Source organism: Nycticebus coucang, chromosome 2 (genome assembly GCF_027406575.1).
Source record: "Nycticebus coucang isolate mNycCou1 chromosome 2, mNycCou1.pri, whole genome shotgun sequence".
NCBI lineage: Eukaryota > Metazoa > Chordata > Mammalia > Primates > Lorisidae > Nycticebus > Nycticebus coucang.
The window spans coordinates 178398020-178423699 of NC_069781.1; the positions used below are offsets into that span (position 1 = coordinate 178398020).

At 54.2% G+C, this 25680-nt stretch overlaps 1 protein-coding gene across 2 annotated transcripts in view; it reads left to right on the top strand.

Annotated features, from left to right (window-relative positions):
- CMIP (c-Maf inducing protein) overlaps nucleotides 1–25680 on the top strand; it is a 228654-nt gene that overhangs the window by 193053 nt on the left and 9921 nt on the right. For both annotated transcript variants that reach the window (XM_053609354.1, XM_053609361.1), the window contains 10 exons: nucleotides 1044–1147; nucleotides 2700–2804; nucleotides 9228–9581; nucleotides 15593–15658; nucleotides 16829–16855; nucleotides 17084–17132; nucleotides 20069–20176; nucleotides 22306–22422; nucleotides 24478–24618; nucleotides 25404–25451. In XM_053609354.1, coding sequence (XP_053465329.1) covers nucleotides 1044–1147; nucleotides 2700–2804; nucleotides 9228–9581; nucleotides 15593–15658; nucleotides 16829–16855; nucleotides 17084–17132; nucleotides 20069–20176; nucleotides 22306–22422; nucleotides 24478–24618; nucleotides 25404–25451 — 1119 coding nt within the window. The remainder of the gene's footprint in view (nucleotides 1–1043; nucleotides 1148–2699; nucleotides 2805–9227; nucleotides 9582–15592; nucleotides 15659–16828; nucleotides 16856–17083; nucleotides 17133–20068; nucleotides 20177–22305; nucleotides 22423–24477; nucleotides 24619–25403; nucleotides 25452–25680) is intronic.

Below are 25680 nucleotides of genomic sequence, written 5' to 3' on the forward strand. Positions count from 1 at the left end.
ACACCTCTCTCTCAGACACATGCGCATTCATGTAGCCTTCCACACCACATATATCTTCCACACTGCACCTCTCTCTCAAACACACACGTGTGCATGCAGCCTTCCACACCACACCTCTCTCACACATCTTCCACACTGCACCTCACACACATGTACACACCGCCTTCCACACTGCACCTCTCACACACACGCAGCCTTCCACACCACACCTCTCTCTCACACACATCTCACACACTGCACATCCCTCGCATGTGCACCCTAACTTGTCCAGCAGCTCATCCGCCTTTCTCACCTGCCTTCTTGCTCACCCCATATGCCTTTTGAGAGTGATTTTCCTACTGCCTTAGAGCACACAGTCATCATATGCCCTATAAGTTTAGTTGTGGATCCAAGGGACAGTTAGGGACCACCCCAACCCTGGGGCTGTCACTCCTTCACTCAGGAGAAGAATCTGGTGCCTCTCCACTAAGCACAGTCATTTGGGGACACCTGTGCCTCATCCACGTCCCCGGGAAGCTCCAGAGCCCCTCCCCAGAGTGAGGGCCCCATGTCCAGGCACCTCCTGATTTACTGTGCTAAATGGCTTCAGGTACTAGCTCACAGGAAGCAGAGGGCTCAGAAAGTCTCTGGTGGCTACAGAAGAAGTTTCTAGCTGCCCCAGTGCTGTGGGAGGCCGAGCTGGACATTTGCAGCCCCTTTTTGGTCCGGTAGGAGAGTCAGACTTGGCTGTTTCTGAGCGTGTCTGTGACACGCTGACCTTTACCTACAGAGAGCATGCGGAATTGTGCCAGTGAACTGGCCATGGGCCTCTACATTTCCCCATCCCCAGGGCAGCCTCCTAGGGCTGTAAGCAAGGGCTTGATGGTGTCAGCTCTTTGAAGTAACAATAGCACGGGTTTTCTAGGTGGCTGGTACCTCCCCATCACCTTTCACACTGATGGTTCTGGGCAAAGCTGGGTCCCACCAGCCAATGTCCCGGCTGCCCCGGCTCCTCCCCTGCATGGCAGCATCTCTCCAACACCTCTGCTCTGCTTCCTCCGCAGGACTTTGGGAAGTGTCCGCGACTGAGGCTGTTTACTCAGGAGTACATCCTTGCCTTGAATGAGCTCAACGCGGGGATGGAAGTGGTGAAGAAGTTCATTCAGAGGTGAGTCTCTAGCCCAGACCCCTTCCCTCCCTGGATCTGAGTCTGATTTCCTCCCCAGCCCAGAACCACTTGCTCTGGGATGCCCGGGGGTAGCTGCTGCTGGTGTTCAAAGCTCTAAATGCCTCATCTTTTGGGAGGGCCCCCACTGGATCCTTCCTACCATGCATGGCCTAAGCCACTTATTTACCGTGTGATATTGAGCTGAATCCTCAGCCACACCCTCTAATCTTGTTTCCTTGGAACAAGGGGGGCTGTTGCACAATTAAATGGGGAGTAAATACACAAGGGAGCCCCCAGCATGCTGCGTAGCGCCTGGTAGGAACTCAGGAAATAGTCACAGTCCTGAGCAACATCAGTGTTTCCACGGCTCCCACAACCCTGGGGCCGGGGGGGTTGGGGTGTTTAGGAAAGGGTCTCCCATCACATACAGTGATCCCACAGGAGGACTTGAACAACCACCTGTTAAACTTGGCCAAGAGGAAGCCAAATATTCTTACTCTCACTTCTGGTGTTGGGGTTGGTTTGATGTGTCTGGCTGGCTGGCTGGCTGGTTTTGCTTTGGCTTTTTTTGTTTTTTGATTTTCTCTCTGTGCTTCCATTTCCTCGTCTCGAACACGAGGACCACAGAGCCCTCTTGGTCCAGTCAGTACCAACCAGCAAGCCAGCAAGCACGGGCTGGAAGCCTGAGGCCAGGGTTAGCTGGCCTTGTTACTGGTTTCTTAAGAAAATCAAAATAACCTGTCTAAACCAGTTCCCAAGCTGTGTGTTTCCTAAATACATTCACAAAGCAGTTCTGAACCCGAATGATGAGCTCTTCTGCCAGAGCCCTGGTGACTTTAGGGGCCCTTATAGTGCCCAGTTATGGTTTGTGAAATCTGATTAAGTTTGGCCTTGCTTAGTAACAGCAGCCACAATGGCAATTTCCTAGCATGTTACAGGTGTTATCCTTAGGCCCACAGTCAGCCCATCTCACAGATGACAAAACTGAGGCACAGAGACAGCCTTGTCAAAGAGTAATTGCTGGCATTGTATTGAGGACTTAGCGACTGTGTCCCAGACCCCATACTAATAAGCAAAGAAGATCATAATAATTTGCCTTCCAAACCAGGACACTTTTGAGAGTAAAACAGGGTTTTATAAATAATTATTCATGAACCCCACCAGGTTTAACCATGACTGTCCCAGGACATACAGTCACCATATGCTAGGTCTTCTTGTACATTAGAAAATTTGGTCCTCCTGTAGCCCACTAAGGAGGGGGATGTTCTCTTCATTTTATAGCCAAGGAGTTGAGGGTAGTGTGTTTAGGTAGCTTGTCAAGCCACTCAGCTGGACTTGAACCCAGGCACCTGGATCTGGGTTCACAGCCTAGAGCTCTGCTGTCTGTTGCAGTGTGTAGCACAGCCAGGACCCATATCCTGGGGTTGCCAATCTCACGATGAAGGCTCTTGAAGCCCCTCAGCAATTCTGGCAGGACAGGCCAGCCCCTGGCTAAGCAGTGCCTGGCACCTCCTGTCCGCAGCCTCTCACCCCGCCCTCTGCTCTCTTCCAGCATGCACGGCCCTACAGGGCACTGCCCACACCCCCGGGTCCTGCCCAACCTGGTGGCCGTGTGCCTGGCTGCCATCTACTCCTGCTATGAAGAGTTCATCAACAGGTCAGTCACCGCTGCTTCCGGGAAGGCTCGGGTGGGGGCAGACTGCCACGTCCATCGTGGGCACAATCACCAAGGACCGGCCAGGCCCAGGAAGCACAGCGGCTTTTACCAGGCAGGTCTCTTGGTGCATCTGCCAAATTTCCTGACTCCAGGGGCCTAGGGATGCAGCTGAGAAAGCAGACGCTGTGGGTCAGCACCAGCAGCTGTGAGGCTGTTATGGTCACTTGGCTTTAGGAACACATATCTTAAGCTGGGTTTCTCACCACACATGGACGTGAGTGCACACGTGGATATACAGATGCATGTGTGAGGGCGTGCACACGTGTTCATGTGTGCACATGGATATACATGTGTGGAGGGCGTGCACGTGTGTGTGGATATGCATGCATGGATAGCGTGCACACGTGTGAATGTGTGTGTGGATATACATGCATGGATGGCATGCACATGTGTGAATGTGTGTGGATATACATGCATGGATGGCATGCACACGTGTGAATGTGTGTGGATATACATGCATGGATGGTGTGCACACGTGTGAATGTGTGTGTGGATATACATGCGTGGAAGGGCGTGCACATGTGTGAATGTGTGTGTGGATATACATGCATGGAGGGATGTGCACAGGTGTGAATGTGTGTGTGGATATACGTGCATGGAGGGGCGTGCACAGGTGTGAATGTGTGTGTGGATATACATGCATGGATGGCATTTACATGTGTGAATGTGTGTGTGGATATACATGCGTGGAGGGGCGTGCATACATGTGAATGTGTGTGGATATACATGCGTGGATGGCGTTCACACGTGTGAATGTGTGTGTGGATATACATGTATGGAGGGTGTGCACACATGTGAATGTGTGTATGGATATACATGCGTGGAGGGGCGTGCACACGTGTGAATGTGCGGATATACATTCCTGGAGGGCGTGCACACGCGTGAATATGTGTGTGGATATACATGCATGGAGGGTGTGCACACGCGTGAATGTGTGTGCATGGACATACAGATGCATGCTTGGAGGGTATACACCCGTGTGAAGGTGCACATGTGACTCCGTGTGTGTTGGGCACAGGGCTGGCAGTAAGATGTGCCCCCTTGGGCTTGCTTTTAAGACCACAGGATTTCCCCAGCCTGTGTGTTTTTCATGAGCATCTGCTATGTGCCAGTGTAGCTTTAGATGCTGGTTACTCCCCAGCATCTAAAGCTACAGTCCCTGCCTTCTGGGTGCCTGTGTCCTAGCAGGGGAGGTAACGTACAGCCACCATGCAGGATCATTTCAGGGGTGAGAACGCTGTGCACGCGGTCAGACGAAGCAGCTGGTGGCAGGGAGTGGGTGCAGCAGGGCCACCGCCTGGGCTTGGAGCCTCCAAAGCAGCCTCTGAGGCCGGGGCTGGTGGTAGTGCTTCTTAGGGACGTAGTTTCAGGAAGGGTCGAGGAGACAGGGGAGGGAAGACAGCCCGCAGAGTGTGTTGACAGGTAGGTGACCACTTTGGACAACTGATGTGTCCTCCCACTGGCCCTCTCATGCCCTGAGTGATGATGCTGGGGAAGTTACTCACCAGCTTCTGGGGTGCAGAGTGACAGAGGTGCCATTAGTTTGTGGAACTTTCTGCCCTGATCTCTGGGGTCATTGTGAGCGCAGGACATGGTAGTATCTTCTGCAACTGCCCAGTTGTTCATTTCATACACTGCACAATTCCCTGGGGCCAGATGTGTCAGGCACTGCTAGAGCTGGGGGGACAACAGGGTGTAAGTTGCTGAAATCCTGTGCAACTGAGGCTTGTAAACAAACACCATACTTTGAGTTCTTGGTGATGGGGCAGGACTTTGATAAATAAGGGCTCATTTTCTTGTGGCAGAGTATGAGAAGAGAGGGTTCCCCTCAGCCCCAGCCATATTCAAAGGGGACCATGTCCAATGTTGAGTCATTCTCTGTTCAGAAAGAGGCCCTGGGACTTCATGGGCCAGTACGTGACAATGTCATGCTGGTCACATTAAGGAAAAGGGAAAGTCAGGGCACATGTGGAGGTCTGCATGGGCACCCAAGGCTTCCCTCTGTGCAGTGGGGTCACTTGCTTTGATTCTGAATCCTCCTACTCTGGAGCTGATCCAACTCAGGCCACCCCAAGAAGTAGGAAGAACATCAGGAGTGTCACACACACAGATCCAGACACACTGACCCACAGAGAGGCACACACATGCACACACATACTCAGAGATACACGTTCACACATAAATGCACACATATACATGCACACACAGGGGTACACACAGACACACAAAGAGATCCCCCTACAGAGACACACACACACATAACATATGTGCACACACAGAGGTACACAGTCACACAGATACACACACACAAGTTCTTTTTCCTCATGAAACCTCTGGCTCCTCTTGGCCCCCTGCGCTCACTCTGTGGACCCCTGGGCTGGGCCTGGCACAGGACTGGGGGGACAGGAGCAGGAGATGGCTCATCTGAGTCCTCCCTCTGCATCTCCAAGGCCCTGCAGCGGTGCCTGGGAACAGGGTTTCCCTGACTTGGGGATAGGAAGCAGAAGGACAAGAAGCCTGGTAGAGTTCCTTCCAGGAGAATGTCAAAGGTGGAAAAGACCAGAAATAGGAACCACGTGCACTGTGGGCCAGCCCAGGGCCAGCCACACGGCCTCTGGCTGCTCTTGTCCCTCAGTGGATGGAGGGCACCTCAGCAGGCAACTCTGGCACAGTCTGAGCAGGACCATGACAAGGGGAGCCGGAGGCATAGTTGTTACCGTGGGCAGCAGAGCCACCACCTGCTGACATGTTAGAGTCACCTGGGAAGTTCCTGAGCAATCAGAATGAAAAGCAACAGGTCCGTAGAGCCTGTGGTCCAGCAGTCCCAGTCCTGCATAGCTGTTGGTGTGTTCATCAAGAGACAAGTACGAGGATGTTTATAGCAGTGTTATCTGTAGTAGCCCAGAACTGCAAACTCCCTCAACTCAAACGACCTACAACAGTAGAACGGATACATAAACGGTGCTCTAGTCACTACTTTTAGCAGCGAGAGAATGAATTTGAACTAGTGCGACAAGCAACCTGCTAATCTCATAGACAGAACACTGAGCAACAGGAGCCAACCCAGAACACACGTACGTGATCTTCTTATGTGAGGCTCAAGACCAGGCAAAGGTAATCCAGGGCGAAAGAGGCCAGAATAGTGACCACCTCTGGGGTGGAGGACTTGGGGGAGGGTAGAGGGATGCTTCTGGTTCCTGGGAGGTTTTGCATCTTGATTGAGGTGAGTAGTTCTCATCCTGGGGCAATTTTTCCTTTCAGGGGATGTTGGCAGTGTCTGGGGACATTTTTGGACATTTTTGGACCCTGCTGAGCATCTGGCCAGGCGTAGGCCCCACAACACAGAATTATCTGGCCCCAAATATCAATAGAGCCAGGTTGAGGAACCCTGAGCTGGGTGGTTGTTACACTGAGGAGTCATGTTCTTGACTGCACTGTGTTCAGGTTAGCTGGGTGGTGGTTACACAGGCATGCTCACCGCTCTGCGCTGAGGAGTCATGTTCTTGACTGCACTGTGTTCAGGTTACCCCACTCAGGGTTTGCTGGAGCCAGCTCACCTGTTCCATTTGGAAGCACATCTCCCAGTTCTCCAGTGACTTCTCATTGGTAGCTTGAAGTCAGTTATGGTGAGAGTATTTACACCAAGGAAATTGGCAAACACTATAGATGAGGGCTTCTTTTTTTCCATATAGTTGGTTGCTAGACATTCACCGGCATACCATGGGTTAGGTCTTAATAAAAAAGCAAAGAAAGAAAAGGGCGCCCAGGCCCCACCCACTGCCATTCCGATGTATCTGGGATGACCTTGGCATCATTTATTTGTTTGATGGAACTTTCCCGACAAGTCCAGAGACTTGAGAACCCCTTTCTTATCTGTGGTCCTTGAACACTTGCTCCAGAATCACCTGGACTGTTTCTTTAAAAGGCAGATTCCTCAATGCAGCATTTCTGGGTTGGGGCTCAGGGACTCCCCTGGGGTGGGTATAAAATGCAGATTTAGATTCAGCAGGTCCCGGCTGGGGATGAGCTCCCAGTCTGTGTTGCAGGTTGGGACCACACTGAGTGGTGGGCTGTCCCTTTGTTTCTGTGGATGGGTCTTTATTCTGAGAGCATTGGAGAGTCGACAGCAGGTTGTAAGTAGAGGGGAGTTGTAAATAGAGGAGGATCATAAGTTAGAGGGGTTCGTAAGTAGAGGAGGGTCCTAAGTATGGGGGAAGAGGTGAGATTTCAGTTCCAGGTTTTCCTCCTGCTGCTGCTGCACAGAGGAGGCCTGGGAGGGGGCAGGCTTGACTGTGGGGATGTGTGAGGCAGCTGTGACAATAAGGTGCCAGGGTGGCGGCATGCCTTCCCCAACCCAGGCTCCTAGCTTGGCACTGCCAAGCAAGCCCTCTCGGAGTCTGGAGCCCCAGGGTTCCAGCTGGTGCCCTTAGTTCCTCCAGAATGGCAGCGTCACCCTGGGAAGCATGATGCTGCCAAGACGTGTCCGGCTTGGCTCCATCACGCCCTGCTGGTCAGCCGCTCCGAGATAAAGCCTTTGATGTTCTCCAGGCAGTCCATGGCGCTCTCAGTGGGCACAGAATGTACTTACACTCAAAAGAACAGACAACTTGACCCAGGTTAGCGCAGCCCGCTGGAAAATCACCAGTCTGAGCCAAACAGCCTTGAAAATCCACTCCTCAATCCCAGCAGAGGCAAACAAAGGGAAATGGAGTGTTGAGCATTTGGGGAGCAAATCAGATCTGAACTGAGGGAGAACTTAGGCCACCCCTCCCCCCAGGGACCACACACAATTTCCCATTGACGCTGAGTTCCCAGACTTTAGCCAATGAACTTTGTGTGTCCCCCAGCAAAGCTTAAAGTGTATTTATTGAACAACTTTGGTGGGCTCAGCTCCGGCCTGGTAAATTCAGACCGTCCCTGCATGGTGGGTACGAGTTCTGCACATGGTCCTAGGACTACTATACAGAACCCTGGTGGCATGGCCCAGTCCTGGAGCCCCAGAGCGTCTTTAGAGGCACAAGGAACATGGGTGTGGTACATCTGGAGATGGACTGGACAAGCAGCTGTCTTTAATCGTACCATTGTGCTCAGAGTCATTTGGAGCAGTGGATCGCAACCTTGACCGCACACGTGGGGAGACTCAAAGGCTAAAAAATGACTTGAGTTGAAGCCCCACCCAGAGATTCTAATCTAACTGTGTTTCAGGGTGTTTGGAAGTGTCCCAGGGGATCAGGGTGTATGGCCATGGGTGGAAAACTCTGCTTTAGAAGGAGTTCAGGGGCAGGAAAGACGTGATCAACAGGAAGAGAAATCCTGGAGGACTTTGTTGAGGAGGGGACCTACACAGAATCTTACAGGTCTAAGCTTTGCACTCGGAGAGATCTGGCTTCAAATCCCATCCCCTGGACTCATGCCTTGCAATCAGGGTAGATCCTATAACCCATGGGGGGCCTTTTCTCTCCTGTAGCATGGAGAGGGCAGGACTTGCCCTTTAGCGACATACGTGAGCATGTCTGATGGCACTTAGCACTGTGCTGGCCTGTGGGCACTAGAGAGCAATCCCATTGCTGGTATTTCTGTCCACTGGATGCACTTTCCAGGGACCTAGGTACGTTGGGAAGTACTCATTGAGAGGAAGGGCTTTAAGCAGGTCGAGGCTCTGACAAGTCCTATGGTAAAGAGGATTTCATCATATTTGGCCAGCATGTCCCAAACAAAAGTGACTTTAATGATGCCATGAAGCCCTTCTCTCAGTTAGCACCTGTTAATGCCCTGTGCAAGGGCTGTTCCTCCAGGAAGTTGGAGATACTGTGACTCTGGGGTGACCCAGGAGGTTTGGGGAGTGCTGTCCAGTGCTGCAGATGCCAGGGCCCAGCTGAGGGTTCTGGGGTTTCTAGCTAGTTGGAGGCGTGTAGAGCTGAGGCAGTAGAGCTGAGCTCTGGAGAACATAGTAGCCTCAGGGGCAGAGGTAGGAGGGCAGTTAGAGCAGGAAAGCAGCTAGAAGCAGAATCAATTAGTCTGTTGGGAGGGTGTCCAGGGGAGGCATGTTTAGGAGGAGCATGCTGTCACAGAGAGACCATCACCCATCGTTCAGCACATATTTACTGAGCACCCATTAGTGCCTGGGTGGCAGCACAGGCTCTGAAGACAGGCGGCCTAGACTTGGGTGTCATCCCTGCCTTCTCCTATCTGCAAGACCTTGGGCAAGCTGCCCCCTGTCCTCGCTGGGAGAATGGGGTGGTGAGGCTGTTACCCTCCAGCCTCGTCTTGGTTCAGGGAGACGTTTAACACCACGGTGCCTGGTGCATCTTGAGCGCCGGCCAATGCCGGTCCTCATGCGTTCTCTCCCATCTCTTCCCCCAGCCGCGACAATTCCCCAAGCCTGAAGGAAATCCGGAACGGCTGTCAGCAGCCGTGCGACCGAAAGCCTACCTTACCTCTGCGCCTTCTGCACCCCAGCCCAGACCTGGTGTCTCAGGAAGCCACGCTGTCTGAAGCGCGGCTCAAGTCGGTGGTCGTGGCCTCCAGCGAGATCCACGTGGAGGTGGAACGCACCAGCACTGCCAAGCCAGCGCTGACGGCCAGCGTGGGCGAGGACAGTGAGCCCAGCCTCATCGACTGCCTCCTGGTCAGCCCTGCCTGCAGCACCATGAGCATCGAGCTGGGCCCCCAAGCTGACCGCACACTCGGCTGCCACGTGGAGATCCTCAAGCTGCTGTGAGTGCCCCCGCTCCCTGCCAGCCTGGCCTCTGGGTGCAGCTGTGCTTGTTAGTTTGATTAAAGTCCCCAGGGTGGGTGTGGTTGCTGTGAGTGTGTGAGTGCACTCCTGGGTCTGTACAAGCACAAGTGTGGCTGTGAGTTTGAGTACCCAGGGTGCACGTGTACAGGCGTGTGAGGGACACCCTCACACACAACTACAGGAGTGTGTGCTTCCACGCGCAGGGGTGTGTACATAGCTAGGTCTGTGCATGTGCCTGTGAGTGTGCAGGCATGTGTGCGTGCACAAGTATATGTGTGTGGGGATGCCTATGCGTCTCTGAGTGTTGGACTTCTCTGTATGTTTGTTGTGTCAAGTGTGGTAGGTGCCTTTGTGTGTGAGTGGCTGTGGGGCTGTGGGGGGTCAGCACACGTTGCCTGCATTCATGGACTCTGGAGGTGTGGGAGCCTCGTGTGGTCATGTGTGGATTTCCCCCTTGGGGCCTGTGTGCGTGTTCTGAGTGTGTGTGTGTGGGTACACATGTGTGGGCATGTCGGCGCCTGTGCTGGGTTTCGGCCAAGTGGCTGTGAGCACTTGCCTGTGGGTGTCCGTTTGTGCCTAAGAGCTAGAGTGAGTGTGTGCGTCTGTGTGTGTGTGTGCCTCTGTGCACACATGCCAGTATTCGTGCAGTCCAGCGTGTGAGGTCTCCCTGCTTGTGAGCCACGTGTGCTTGTGTGTCTTCGGGGCATGTCTGTATACAGATGCATGTGTGTGTGTGGGTGGCGACATGGGTGTAGTTGTGTGTGATTGTGCGTGTTTGTGCCTATGAGGTTGTGTGTGCATGTGTGTGTGTGCAAGGCATGCATGCGGGAGCCTTCTGGGAGGGGAGTACCATTCTGGAAAATGGCTGGGCTGTGGCAATGTCCAGGGTGCCTTCTGCCTTGTCCTGGGTGAGTTCCCCGATGGCAGGGAGGGCTTGGTGCAGGCTGGGCTGGAGGAAAGAGCTCCAGAGAAGGAACCAGGAGATGTGGCCCAGGTCTGTGCTCACTGGTACCACTTCTGAGCTGGGTACTTTAGGCCTGCCCTGCCCCTCCCTGAGCCTCAGCTGTGTGACTCTAGAATTGGGGGAGGGCACCTCCTAGTCCTTGACCCCCAGAGTTTTTCCAGCTTCACCTGTCACACCCTCCACCTCTGGCTCGTCTCAACCCCAGGTGGGCCTGGTTCCAGGATCCCCTACTGAGGGTCCTTATTGGCCCTTTTTGTCTGGCCCTGCTGGCCCTGAGGCCCCACAGACAAGCTGGGGTCTGGGACCCTCAGCAGATGCCTGCCCCCTCCCTGGCTCCCAGAAGCCCTTCCCTAGAATGGAGCTCTACCCACTCTTAGGAGACCTGAGGCTGGAGATCAGCATCTCCATTGAAGTTGGCTGTGGTTGCTGGACTTTTTAGAGGAGTTGGGGTACAGCTGTGTCATCACATTTAACTGGCAGGTGGTACCCATCTAACGCTGAGGGCATCAGGGCCCTCGGTCTTGGGGGAGGCGCTTACGGGGTGTGGTCAGTGTAGGTGGGGCTATGATGAATCACTGCACAGTCCAGTCACTAGCATGTTGCTGTTGGGGGCCTGGTGAGCTTGCGAGAGGGGACAGGAGGCACCTCTTATGTGTGTCTGTGGAGGTGAATACACACACACACACGGTTATACTGTGGCTTCTGGTGGCTTGAAGGGGATTGTGGAGGCAGCATCCCCAAACAGCATCCTCTGCCCTGGGTTGACCCCTGAGAAGAAAGGTCAGGGCCTCCTGACCAGCCACTCTGTGGTCCTGAGAACAGAGGCCAGGTGGGGACACGGCCACCCTCAGCAGATCTCCACCCACAGGAAGTTCCAAATTCCACTCAGCATCCTCGAGAACACAGCTTAGCCCTGAGTTTCTTCAAGGCAGGGAGGGCAGTGGCAGGCAGCCCTCCCAGGGGACAGGTTAACCCTCCCAGGGCCGGGACAGCCTAAGGCCCCTACTCCCTGGTATGCGGAAGGAGCTCTGGCCCTGGTCAAGGCCACCCAGGCCAGAGACGGCCCTGTTTTCCGCTTTGGCCACCTGACTCCAGCTGTTTCTGCAACCACCACAAACTCCCAGGCTTTCTGCCATCTTGGGCTTGACTCATACTTCTCCTTAAGCACTAAGGGTTTCAATTTCATCATGCAGTTGACACACATTTTTTTCTCTCCTTCATAAACACGCTGGTGAATGAGGGCTCTGTTCTTCCCAGGGTGCTGCCAGAACCCCCGCCTGGCCACATCACTCAGCCACCAGGCGTGGGTGGGGGTCAAGGGCCTGGAGCCCTCGGGGCAAACCAAGAGGTGTCTCTGCTCTCCGTCTCCTACTCAGAGCAGCACCTCACTCCCAGCCTGGAGGGACCCCCAAAGTACAGCTGTACTTCCCAAAGCATCTTTTACCGTGGGGGAGCACAAAGCTCAGTGTGGACCAGATAATTGTACTTCCTAACAACTTTCCCTCCCTCCTTCGCGGCTGGCTAGAGGGCCTCGGACCTTAGGGAGGGGAGTAGCTCAGCAGCTCACATGCTGCACAGTGGGGCCCCTGGGGAGAGGCTCGGATTTGGAGTCATGGTGTGGGGGGTTCGAGTCCCACACGTGCACACACTGGTGGCTGTGGGTGAGTCGGTTATCCTTTCTGAGCCTCAGCTCCATGGCCAGAAGGTGGAGTGAGTGTGGCTGCTTTGGGGCATTGGCACAGAGATGGGAGAGGGTGGCTCTGAGTACCCAGCGCAAAGCAGACACCTCTTGCTAGAGAGACACCTGGCAAACAGGAGTGACCACAGTTCACGATGGAAGGGTGTTTCCTCTGTTTTAAGATGCTGTGTCATGAGAGTAAGATACACCATTGATTTAATAACAGTGCTTTGAGAGAAAGGGAGAAGAAACCAGTGTGGCATTTGGTGTGTACTGGGATTGCAGGGAGCTTGGTCTGAGCGTGGAGGGAGTATGGCATGTGGCTTCTCTGTTGTGTGGCTATGGGCAGCAGTCTTGGCTACTCTGGGCCTCAGTTTTGTCGTCTGTGAAATGGGCACCTTCTTGGAGAACTGGGGATTTAGGGATATTGGGGATTCCCAGTGCTGGCTGAGCCTCCGGTTCTTGACAGGAGCAAGCTGCTCTTCCCAGTACTGAGAGCACTGCCCAAGTGAGAGAAAGGCATGAAGAAAAGCAGAAGTAGGTGGTTTCATGTTGAATTGAGGGGACTTGGAGGGCACGTGGGGGGCTGAGGAAGCCACACTTTGAGCCTTGGCCCAATTTGATCAACCCAGTCTATTCAAGCGGTCTCCACTGGCCCCAGGGAGTGCAGATCAGTGTGGCCCACCTCACAGGCCTTGATTAGCCTATGTGTCCCTTAGGAAGAACCGTGCATCATTAGAATTTGACACCTCTGGAAAGTAACCTAAGCTGCAGAAGTTCCCTGCAGACCCTTGAAAAGGGAAACTATTCCAAACATAGGTCAAGGAAAAAAAATCACCCCGTGAGGGCTGATTGGGATGGGTGGGATGATGGGAAGAAAACGGACTCAGAGCAGCAGACGAAGCAGGTTAGAATCCACCTGTCTGTGGGTGATGGATTCATTTATCTGCCTGTTTATTCATTTCCCGTGTGCCGAGTGCTGGAGGCCCTGATTGGTCCCTGCCCTCAATCCATCTGAATTTGAGTGTCACTCCATGCTGAAAGCAGTGCTCTGGGGTGCTCAGTGGAGCAGAATGGGAGCTGCTGGCACCATGGGATACAGCAGTGGGACACCCCAGATCAGCCCTTGTCTGCAATGGTCACCCTTTGCAATACTAGGTTTGAAAAGAGGCCTTGGTGGACTGCACATCAGTGAGAAGCCCCATCCCTCAGAGGATTGTAGGGAACCTGCAGGTGGATTTGGGGCTGTTCTAATGACTGAAAAGCTGGGGTATAGAGGATGGAAACTCAGGCTGGGCACACTGTGTATTTCCCAGAAGAAGTTCTGCTCCATGAAGAACTGCCCCACGTAGATGCCCCAGCTCCGCTGAGAAGAGACACCAGGAGTCTGATGTGGGAAAGGGGGTTTTCTTTCCAAAGAGGGCTCTGAAAACTATGTCCTTTACAGAACAGCTGCCACGGCTGAACAGGCAGGGTGGAGAGAGGATTTGGAAGCAATACTGGGTCCAAGACAAAGTCCATGAACATTGCCAGGATATCTGAGGGACTGTGATGGGACCGACTGGACCCCATTCAGCAGAGTCTGTTCCTCTCCCGGATCCTTTGGCCCCAGGCCCTCCCCTACTAGCTAGATCTCAAAGTCAGCTGACCCTCCGCCACCTCCCCAGCAGGCATGGGGGTGGGAGCTGCAGTGCCTGGGAGGACTGGGTGGAAGGACCCCTTCCACTTGGTTGAACACTCTGGCTGGAAAGGCAGCTTGTCTGGGTTCCAATTCCATCCCTCCATTTAACTATTTGAATGTAGACGAGTTACTCCACCTCTCTGAGCCTCAGTTTCTCCAGCTATAAACTTCGGATAATGATCCCTGTTGGTACGTTGTAAATTAAATGAAGGCGTGTGTGCCCGGTGTTTGTCACAGAGGCTGGCAACCCACAGACATGCAGTGGTTTCAGGTGATGCCTGTAGAAGACGGGCAGTGTGTGCACACAGGTCTGGGTAGGCAGATGGGTAGGCAGATTAATCAGTAGACGGATCTGTTTGCAAACGTTGACATGCTAATTCCTGAGGCACTGGTCACTCTGTAGAAACTGGAAGCTCCCTGGAGCATTTAAGGACAGTGCATCTGCTGTATGACCCAGGAAGGTCCCTGATTGGGGGCAGGGTGTTGCCCGAGGTCCCCCAGCCTCTGGGATGACAGCCTTTATTTCTCAGGCCGAGTTCCAATCCCTGGGCCAGCTATTTTATCCTCTGAGAGAGCAGATATTTCTGGATATGTGCACGTGGTGGGAGCAGAGTGGCCTGCGGTATGCTCCCCCCTCCCTATGCCTTCCTGAACACTGGGCCTCCCTAAGATTGTTATATTCCATCTGTGCCTTGCAGAGGAGTCCATGAGTTGGGAGGAAATGGTGAGGCTGGAAGGAAGCATCTGGTCCTCAGGACAGTGCAGACCTCTGGTTTAGGTGGCATCTGCCAAACTGGGTTAAAATCTTGGCCAAGCAGCCTAGGAGAGAGATGCAGGCTACACACTCACATAGGTTTGTTCAAGTCCAGCTTTCTGCCTCATTAGCTCTGTGACCTTCTATAGGTGTCTGAACCTCTCTGGGCTTCCCCTTTCCTATCTGTGAAATGGGGGTTCTAAAGCCAGCCTGGCCCCATTACAGTGAGAGGTAATGGGTAGGTGCCTGGTCCCAAGGCCTGTCAGAGGCCTGTTTCTTCCTGGGTGGGCAGCAGGCCCTTCACACCCTGCCCACCACCCTCCCTGCCATCCCAGGCCAGGCTTGTGTGAAGAAGAGAACAGCCTGATGGCCAGAGGCAACAGGCCCCCCTCTCCTTGGTTCCAGTGGCTCCTCCCTGTGTCCTTGTGTGGTCCCTCCTCTGCGCACTTCCTGGTGAATCTGTCCAAATGTCCTCTTCTTATACGAATTAATGGCATCGTTGTAACTATCGCCTCTGTAAAGACCAGATTCCCCTAATACAGTCACACCCAAGGCCCTGGGGGCTGGAACTTAAGTATATGGTGGGGGTGGGGGCACAGCTCAGCCCCTAGCACTCCTGATGGTTCAAAAGAGGGGATGGGCAGTGATGGTGTAGCCTTGACTCAGACTGGGGGCGATAGTGGCTGATCCGCTTCAGTCTCCAGAGGGAAGTCCCCAGTAGGTTCTGTCACTGGACTTGGGACCATGCTGTGCACATCAGGCTGGCTGTGCTTCTGGCCTCCTGGGAGTTGATGTGAGTGTGGCAGGGTCAGCGCCAGCCACCTCCTGCTAGGCTGTCTTCCCAATTTGGGAAGAGCACATCATAAACCTGTCCTTGTCCTGCCCAAAACTGACCATCACCTTTCTTTCTAGGTCGGACTATGATGACTGGAGACCGTCTCTGGCCAGTTTGCTTCAACCCATTCCATTCCCCAAAGAGTAAGTCCCAGCCCCATCTCTGGAACCCTGTGACCTGTGAGATAATCCCAGCTATGCCTTGAGGTCTATGAGGCCTTAGCGAGGACAGGTTCTTTAGGGGCATGCCATATCACACTGGGAAGATCAGGGGAATGGCGGCCCCAGTCCTCGGCCGTCGGGCCCCTGGAGAGGCGCATCTCCCCATTCCGTTAAAATGGGGGAATCAGAATAATGGGGAGATTGAGGGGGCTGCCTCATCACATTGTTAGAAGGATTCAGAGAGCTAAGAATGCAGAGCCAGGGAGAGGGGTCTGCAGTCTCCATTATGCACGGGACAGTGATGCTGCCTCACTCTCCACGTGCAGCTGCTCCTTGTACCAGACTGAGAGGCTGGAAGTGCTCTTACTACCCTCACGGCGCCCAGCTCAGGCTCCGCAGGGAAGATGGCCTGAAGTGGATGCTCCATGTCTGTCTTGCCGGCCCTCATCCCAGTACTGAGTTTATCCCAGGGAAATAGGGAGAGCGCTGGTTGGTGGATAATGGCCTAAGGAGAAAGCTTTGTCCAAACACCCAGGCCCTAACATACCTCCATGTCTCTGTTTCAATAGATGTGCAGGAGCCAGGCCTCGGGAGGCCGTGGGCCCTCTCAGGAGCTGATTACAGAGCCCTGTTTATGAAATGCTGCTCTGCAAGGGCACATTACACGCAGTAATTGCCCCATTTGCTGGCCTGGCTGCTCCCTGAGGGCCCCCAGGACCCAAGACCGGAGAAATCCGACTCCTTAGAGGCCCTTGGGTCTCGGCAAGGCTGTGGCGTCATTGGCTGCAGCCCTATCCCTGCAGGCTGGGACATACTCGGCTGGGGCCCGTGATGCAGCTCGCCTAGAAGAGTGGTCCCCGATGGCCAGGCTGATGTGTGCGGTAATGAGTGCTGCCGCCCCTTAACTATGGAACAATTAACAAGTGCACCTGGGTCCCTGGAGCCCACGTGCTCCTGCACGAGCTCGTGCCCCAGGTTAGGGGTCAGCACCCCACGATTAGAGCAGAGACAAATGTTGGCGTTTCGCTCCCAGCTTCCTCTTTATTCTTTGAATCAGACCTCAAGTCTGGATGTCCCCAGACGAGTCTTCGGAATGCTGTGCTGTTCCAGAAGCGCCCTGCTAATGCCAGTTTCCCTTTGTTTGTGTTGCAGAGCTCTTGCACACGAGAAGTTCACCAAGTGAGTGTTTGGGGACCACCCTCGTTACCTTCTGGTACACATGGCCTCTGTTCGGAGGGAGCCTCCTTCTGGCTCCTTCCCTGTGGCACTCACATTCTCCATCCTGGCATTTCCCAGACCATCGGCCCTTCTGGCTCCCTGGCCCCTTCCCAGCCCTTCCCCGGCCCCACACCTTCCAGCAGGGCCAGATCTGGGAATGACTCCCCCACCTGCCTCCTCTCTTCCCAGGGAACTGAAGTACGTGATTCAGAGGTTTGCTGAAGACCCACGACAAGAGGTGAGGCCTTCTTCTCTGCATCGTAGGCTGCTGTTAGAGATGGCGGAAGGCCTTCTGAGATCTGGCAGGGGCCTCCTCATCACCAGAGGGCAAACGGCTTACAAAGGCTACTTGGTTTGTGCATAAACAGCCCCTGCCCTGGTGTTGGAGCCCAGCCAATGATGTCAGCATCTTACTGTAAACTCAGGGCAACCAGAGGTGGTTTTCCACTGGGTGGTGGTTCCTCCACGCAGCAGAGGCCTTGATTAGGGTGGGCTGGCCCGGGGCTCCCAGCCAGCTCGGAGACAACGTCTGGATCCTTCCCGGTTCTGCTGCTCTGTGAGTCAGGGGCTGAGGAGGGAGTCTGGGCTGAGAGGTGACCTAGCTTTTTGTTTCTTGGCCTAGCAGCCAAGGACCTCCCCGAGGGGCCATTCTGTCCCTCACAGAAGCTAGGCATCCAGAGAGAGGCCAGCTTCCCACCTTCCACCCAGAGCCTCTGTGTGATGAGGACTTAGGTGGGCTGGGCTGAGAGCCAACCCGCACCTCTTCTCCCGCCATGGTGCCAAAGTGCCGGGATCAGCAGCAGCGGCTGGCCCTTAGAGAGCACTCACCCTGCGCCAGGCACATTTTCTCATCTAATCCTCACAGAGACCCTATGAGTTGGTTCTGGTTTCATCCCCACGCTATGTCAGAATTACTCTTTCAAAAGAGTTGAGGAAATTGAAGCTAAGTTACATCCCCAATGAACACAGTTGGTCCATGGCTAAGGCAGGATTTAAACGCAAGAAGCCTGGCCCCAGAGCTGTGCTTGTAACCAGCTAGCTGCACTGTGGGGTGAGTCCCCTGAGGAGCTCAGGGCGCTCCTTGGTGCACAGATCCTGGGATGTGATGGGGCCCTGGCTCCCAGTTTAGGGCCAACCTGGACACATGTGCCCCTGGCACAGTGAGAAGGTTGCACAGAGGAGAGTGGGTTATTCTTTACGGAGCCATCCCAAGAGCCTTCCTGGAGGAGGTGGTGCTGAACTGTTGGACTTAGCTAAACAGACTGAAGTTGGTCAGTAAAACTTGACCTTGGTTTAGAAAAGCCGGTATTGGGCAGGAGGGTGGGGAGTGGGGTTTGAGAAGGAATGTAGGGACAGATAGACACTGAGGCCCTGCTGTGTCCTGTGACTCAGAACCCACAGCTTGTTAGGCTCTAAACCTAGTGGTTCTAGTCAGTAGTTCTCAAACATTATTCCCTGAGGAGTTTGTTCAAAAAGCAGACCCTCCACTTCACCCTTCATACCCTCAGGAGGCCTGGGGGAGCCAAGAATCTGCATTTCAAACAAGCATCCCAAGTGGTTTTGATATGCTGGTCTCCAGAGCACACTGTAAAACCAAGTTCTAGAAGGATTTAGCTGTAAAACACCATGATGCTAAATGCCGATTCTGAAAGCTCCCCAGGCATGGTGGGGAGAAGCAGAAATGTTGGCCGTGGTGCTTTTAAATGGTTGAGTACCAGAGACTGTCTCCATTTTTCTTAAACTTAAATCATTCCTTGCGACATGTGAAGACAGATTCTCAGAATTCTCCTGGAAAGTGAGCCTTTATTTCAAACAAAGACTTTGAAGTTGAGAGAATAAAAGTGGTACCAGCTGCTTCTCAGAGCGGAGAGGCAGTGCCAGCTGCTGGAGGGGAAATTTCCAAACCAGAGTAACAGGCATGAGGCTCCCAGGGATCTACAAGTCAGAAGGACACTGGCTGCGCTGGCCCAGACCCCGCTGGCCACCAGGCCCTCGTTCCATTAGTCTCTTTCTTGTATTTTCTCTGCTGATTCTTTTTATCTCCGCCTTTGTCCTTCTCACTCTACTTTCTCTCTCCTAAATGAAGCCAAGGTTGTTTTCTTTTAAATTCTTTGGGGTATTTATTGAATAGCATTTTTTTATTTTCGAGTTCTTATTACTTCGAAGTAGATACGTGAGCCCTTAATATTCTTCCAACTCAGAAAAAATAAAAGCCAACTGCCTTTGTTTTCTATTTGCTGTGTGTGGGTTTTGATCAATATAATATCTGTGAGTGAGTGACTCTTGGCAGCTAATTGTCCTTTACTCCTGAAGGAAACAATCAGAACCTTTTCTCAGCTTTCTTCTGAGAATGGGGAGGAAGAAAAAGACAAAGTCTTCTGTGTTTCTCTCTCTCTGTAATCACAGTGAGGACTAGAGTAGATGTGGGATTCCTCTTGAACACACATGCACACATGTATGCACACGTGCACAAACAGAGTTCTGGGAGGGAGTTGGGGAGCTATGCTCTTGGCACTGACATTGCCCCTGACCCCAGACAGAGACTCAGAGAGAGAGGTGGGGATGAGACCCAACAAGAGAAGGCTGAGGAGCCCGAGAGGGAGAGAGAGGAGGGGGACGGGAGAGGAGGATGGTGCCCAGGCAGAGAGGGCAGAAAGTCAGGAGAGGAGGAGGCTGACCCCAGAGAGGGAGGGTCAGTGGTGGGAGCTGTAGAACCCCAAAGAGAGAGGGGAGATGTTTACAGAGAAAGGACAGAGAGCAAAAAAGTGGAGTTAGAGACACAGAGACAGAGGACAGGGAGTTGGACACAGAATGGGGTCAAGGGAAATAGCCCTGCCCAGAAGGGGCTGAGTCTGGGCAGGTGCTTTGGGCGTCTCCCCGCCCTGGTGTAGCCACAGCCCTGCCTGTTTCAGGGCAGCAAGCAAGCTAGGGCCCGCCTCCCTCCTGGAGCGGCCAGTGAGCGGCGGTATCCTTCATGTGGAGACCACGATGTTTCCCTGAAGGTCTTCCACGGGGTTTAGCAGACAGCTAGGAGTTAATAGACAAAACAAAATTGAACAGGTTTCTCAACTGCAGGATGTGCATGAGCCTTTAACATTGTGAGTAGGGACCGTGGTCATCATCATCTCCAGGTCTTCAAGAAACTAACGGCCACGTCTGTCCTCTGTCCATCAGGTCCACTCCTGCCTGCTGAGTGTGCGGGCTGGCAAGGACGGCTGGTTCCAGCTCTACAGCCCTGGAGGGGTGGCCTGTGATGATGATGGGGAGCTGTTTGCCAGCATGGTATGTGGTACTGTCTCTCCAGGGGCTGCAGGCCTTGCCCTGGGCGGTGGGGGGTGGGGTGGCACTGGCAGACATGAAGGTTGCCCCTCCTGACTAGTCACATAGCTGCCCCGAGACTCGTGAGGCCAGCCAGGAGTTTCCAGGCTGACATGGTGCTGATGGTAAAGGTGGTGGCGATGACAGAGCCACAACTGTTGTTTATCCGTCCTCTGAGCAGGCTCCAAGCCAAGAGCTGATGGTCCCACACAGTGCAGTGCGGAGGGGACATGTGCCTTTGCTCGTCTCACAGATAAGGCGTGGAAGCCCAGGTGTTGACGGCCCACAATCACTCAGCTAATTGTGGTTGTGTTACGTACGGGGGATTCTAGAAGGGGCTGCTAATCCCCTAGCTCATTTAATCCTGGCAATCAGTTATCAAGGTCAAGGTGATCATCCCCACTGCAGTGAGGGCTCTGAGGTCACCAAACCAGTAACCGCATCATGGTGGCTTCTGGTACATTAGGTCAGACGCTGTCACCCACTCCTCGCACTTCCCTTCTCAGTCCCAGCAGCTCTACCGCCCTAATCGCACTGGTGTGGAGGCACACAGGCCTCCTTCCAAGAGTAAAGGGACAGATTCCACCACCCCACCCCCCTCTACCCATGCAGCTACTTCCCCTGCCGACCAGCTCCGTCAGATCCAGGTTCCGGGTGTGAGTCTGTTGACCTGGAGCAGTAACCTGCCTCTGCAAGCTTCAGCTTCCTCAGCTATAACAGGGAGTGTAGCACTGGCTTGGGAGGTCACCATAGCGATTGCATGTGGCTGCAGTGCAGCAGATGCAAGGTGCCCAGCGGGCCACATTGTCATGCCAGAAAATGACACTGTGGTGATTCTCATCTCCGGGTGGCTGCCTTGGCGGGATGAGCACTCCACAGTGGACGCCTGATGGTGATGACAGATTGAGGCGCTGCCCTTCCCCCGTGCCCTGTGCAGCCTAGAACATGCCTGGCCCCGGCCTGCCCTGCTCTGTGCACGCTCACAGTCACCTCTCAGGGGTTCTCCTCTGATGTCACAGCCTCACCATGGCAACGCTCAGTGGTCCCCCACCCCACTGCAGGAACTTGGTGAGGGAGAGCTCGGGGAGCTGGCAGCCTCCCAGCCTGAGAGATTGCATTTGGATGCCACAGTTGTTAATGATGGAGCAGAAAAACATACTGGGGGATGGGAATGTGTTGTTTCCATGGAGACCTGTGCTGAGGAAGCCGTCCTAGGATCACGCTGCCATTTCCAACCACCAAAGGCCATTTGCCCTTGTGCACTGGTGGGAGGAAGGCCGGTAGGGTGCCTGGGCCTCCCCTACCCCAGGTGGGTGGGGACCCTTGTCCTTAGGTTCCCACCCTCCACAGATCAGAAAGAAAGAGCACCAACTCGTGGCCCAAGACAGAGCAGAGTTCCTGGGTTTCTGGAGCGGGTGATTTCCCAAAACCCCTTTGGAGCCCTCACAGGGCGTGGCGGGGCAGCTTGGCTCTGCCGCCCCCTGTCCCACGCGCACATACACCCCTAAGCAAGGGCCATGCAGAAATTTCCCCCTGGTTCCAACAGTACAAGGAATATAGAGGACCCAGTGTCAGCAGACTGCTGAGCAGGGCTAGGAAGGGGACTTTTTAAAAATTGTGATAAAATACACATGAAAGTTACCATTTTAAGCATTCTTAAAGGTACAGATCTGTGGCATTAAGTACATCATGTTTTGTAAATCAGCCATCATCACCACCCATCTCCAGAACTTTGTCCCAACCCAAACGACTGCGTCTGTTACACACTAACTCCCTGCCCTGTGCCCTTGGCCCTGGCTCCTGTTTTTCTTCCTGTCTCAGTTTGCATGTTTCAGGTAGCTCATGTAAGTGGAGTCAGGTTATATTTGTCCTCTGCTCCCTGGCTTGTTTCACTCAGTATAAGGTCCCCAAAGAATGTCCACATTGAAGGGTGTGTCGGGGAGGGGCCTGGTCACCCTGTGAACCTCCTGTCCAGGTGGGGTGTTGACAGGTCTGTTGAACGTTTCCTGGGTTCTTGCTCCTTCCAGCATGTTGGAGCCTGGGGCGCAGCCCCCACAATGCCCACCCGTCACCTTGGCCTTCTTTTCTCACAGGTGCATATCCTCATGGGTTCCTGTTACAAGACCAAAAAATTCCTGCTCTCCCTGGCGGAAAACAAGCTGGGACCCTGCATGCTCCTGGCACTGAGGGGGAACCAGACCATGGTGGAGGTAAGCAAGGCCGCCAGCTCTCCATCCCTTGGTCCTTGTTGGTTGAGGACCACTGGAAGCCAGGAGCTGTGGCAGGAGGGGGACATGGGCCAGCCAGGTGCAGGCCCAGCCCTCCCCAGCTTGGTGGGAGCCCACCGCCTCCCTCAGACAGCATATCTGCTTCAGTTATAGTCCAGCTTTGTTTGTTTTTTTCCTGAGACAGTCTCACTCTGTTGCCCTGGGTAGAGTGCTGTGGCATCACAGTTCACAGCATCCACAAACTCTTGGGCTCAAGAGATCCTCTTGCCTCAGACTCCCTAATAGCTGGGACTAAAGTACCTGCCACAATGTCTCACTATTTTTTTTATTTTTAATAGAGATGGGGGTCTTACTCTTGTTCAGGCTGGTCTCAAACTCCTGACCTCAAGCGATCTTCCTGCCTTGGCCTCCCAGGTGCCGGGATCACAGGTGTGAACCACCATGCCTGGCTGTGATCCAGCTTATTGGTCAGCGTCAGAGGAGGTTTCTGTTGCTTTGTAACAAACCGCCCCTAAGTGTGGGCTTTAAAATTATGACATCTGTTTGCTCTGCTCATGGATCCTGGGCTGCTTGACACAGGCAAGCAGGTCTCACTCAGATCTCCTACAGCCGCAGGCAGGTTGGGGGCTAGTCCAGCCGTCTCCATAGGTCACTGCCTTGGCCTAAGAGGACAGGTGTCCCAGCCCCTCTCTATGTGTGTGGCCTCCAGGGAGTCTGCTCACCCACTGAGCAGCTCACACCCCGAGTTTCCTCACACCACTGTCCCCCTCCTCTTTCCCTGTGTACCCCTCCAAAGTGCCCGGGAGCCTGAGACTCCCAGAGTAACTCTCCAGAGAAAAATTAGGCAGAAGCCATATCAACTTTGTAACTTGGCCTTAGGTGTCAGGTGGCATCACCTCTGCCACGCCCTACCCTCTAGAAGTGAGCCACCAAGGCTGTCCCTTAGCCAAGACCATGGGACTTAGACTTCACCTAAGTGGGAAGAGCACCAGGGAATTTGCAGGGGTGTTTTAAAGCCACCAGAGCTTCTCATGAAAGTGAGTTACAGGGAGATTTGAGAACTGGGGTGAGGTCCGTGGGAAGGCAGAAGCAGGGCTGGCCACAGGGACAGCATGTGCAGGGCCTTGTGGCATGGAGAGGCTGGGTGTCGGCCAGGGTGCCCGCAGTACACCCAGCCCAGAGGTCAGAGGTTTGGGATGCTGCTGAGCGTGGTGAGGAGCCTACCAAGTGCCCAAAGGTGTGATGAGGAGTTTGGATTTAGTCCTCACTACCCTGTGAGGGGCCTTAGGGCTGCTGGGACAGGGCTGAGCAGTGAGGCAAGAGGCAGGTGAGAGGAACCGAGGGGCTCAGGGAGGTGAGCTGCCTTTGGTGAGTGAGAAGTCACAGGGGAGCCACCCATGGTGGCATCAGTAGTCCCAGCCCCTCAGGAGACTGAGGCAAGAGAATTGCTTGAGCTCATGGATTTGAGACCAGCCTGGGCAACATAGCAAGACCCTGTCTCAAAAAGAAAAAGAAAGATGAAGAAGTCATTGGAAGAGGTCTCTGAAGCAGGGCTGTCCAGCAGAGTGGCCCGGGCAGGGCGCCAGTGTGTTCAGTGTGCAAGGCTGTCCCGGAGGCAGCCTGTGGTGGGTGTGCCCAGGGCTCCAGCCCAGCTGCGGTTTCTCGAGACCACCTCTACTGTGTAGCCACTGGGGGAAGAACTGGGGACAGCAAGGGTTTCGTTTTGGGGGCTCTCTGCCAACAGAGAGAGACCTGTTGCCTGGCATGCCTCGTTCCCGCCTGTGGTCACCAGGGCCTGCTCTGCACTCCACTGCGTGTTTGCTGAAGTTCCTACTATGTGATGGGAAGCTGGGCGCGGGGTATACTCGATGTCACAGACTGGGATGCAGAAGTGGGTAATAGAGTGGCGGGATTTTCAAAACCCAGCCCTTGAGGTGCACAGGTATGCTGAGCTCACAGCCAGACCCCCTTTCCTGTGTTGTGTGGGCTGCTCGATGGGCCAAGGCTGGCCCATGACCTGCCCTGTCACCCACCCAGATCCTGTGCTTGATGCTGGAGTACAACATCATCGACAACAACGACACGCAGCTGCAGATCATCTCCACCCTAGAGAGCACGGACGTGGGCAAGCGCATGTATGAGCAGCTGTGCGACCGCCAGCGGGAGCTGAAGGAGCTGGTGAGTCCGTGGCAGCCACCAGGGACTGTCCTGGGGGCACCACCCAGGGCTGCTCAGAGCTAGCCCCTGCACCTGCATGGCCCAGCTCACTGGGTATCCTCCAACCCAAGTAGGTCGGGATTATCACCTGCTACTTCCCAGGTGGCAGAGAGGTAAAGCAGCTGGCCCAGAGTTACACAGCTCACACCAGCCTGGCCAGGACTGGATCCTGTCTCACTATTACTGCCGCTTCCCTCCCGCTGTGTCCCTTAGACTCTGCATTTTAAAGTGCATGGGGCCTGACTTCCAGATGCCAGCACCATACCTCTGTCCAGAGAGGGCCTTCGCCGTCTGTGCACACACAGATGTGCGCAGCAGGACAGTGGGGGGATTCATGCCCCTGATCTCCGGGAGCAGTCCTCAACCACAGAATCCTGGAGAGGGTCTGTAGACCCTCATTTTTTGGTGGGCTAGCTCCAAATCTCTGAGATAGGACTTCTCCGTCACTGCCAGTGCCCAGGGGATTGGTGCTGGTTGTCCCCAGTAATCGCTGGATCAGTAACATCCCCTTACACAAAGGGTATCCATATTTCACCTCCTCATCCTCCTACTGCTGTTTCTTGGGGTCACTTCTCTAATGAAACACCTGCACCCAACCCTTGATGTCCCTGAGACCAAGACCACCACGTTGCCTCCCACCACTGAGAGCTCAGTGGTGGCTCCCTGAGTGGTGCTTACAGGGGTCAGGTGCAGGGTGGAAAGTTGGGGAAAAGTATGGGTAGTAACCAGTCTGCTTTCTGTTGCAGCAAAGGAAAGGTGGGCCCACAAGGCTGACACTGCCCTCCAAGTCCACAGTGAGTGGGTTGGCTCTCTCAGTGGGGGGAGGGGAGAGGGCGGGCTGCCCCCTGTGGGGGTATGGCGAGTGGTGTGGGAGGTGACGGGGGATGCAGTAAGGACCCTAGTACCTGAAAGACCAGCTCTTCCAGGAGGTAATGGGATTGTAGGAAGGATTAAAATATGATAAAGATTGTTGGTATTATTATGATAGTAATGTTAGCATGTTACCAGTTTTTGTTAATGGCA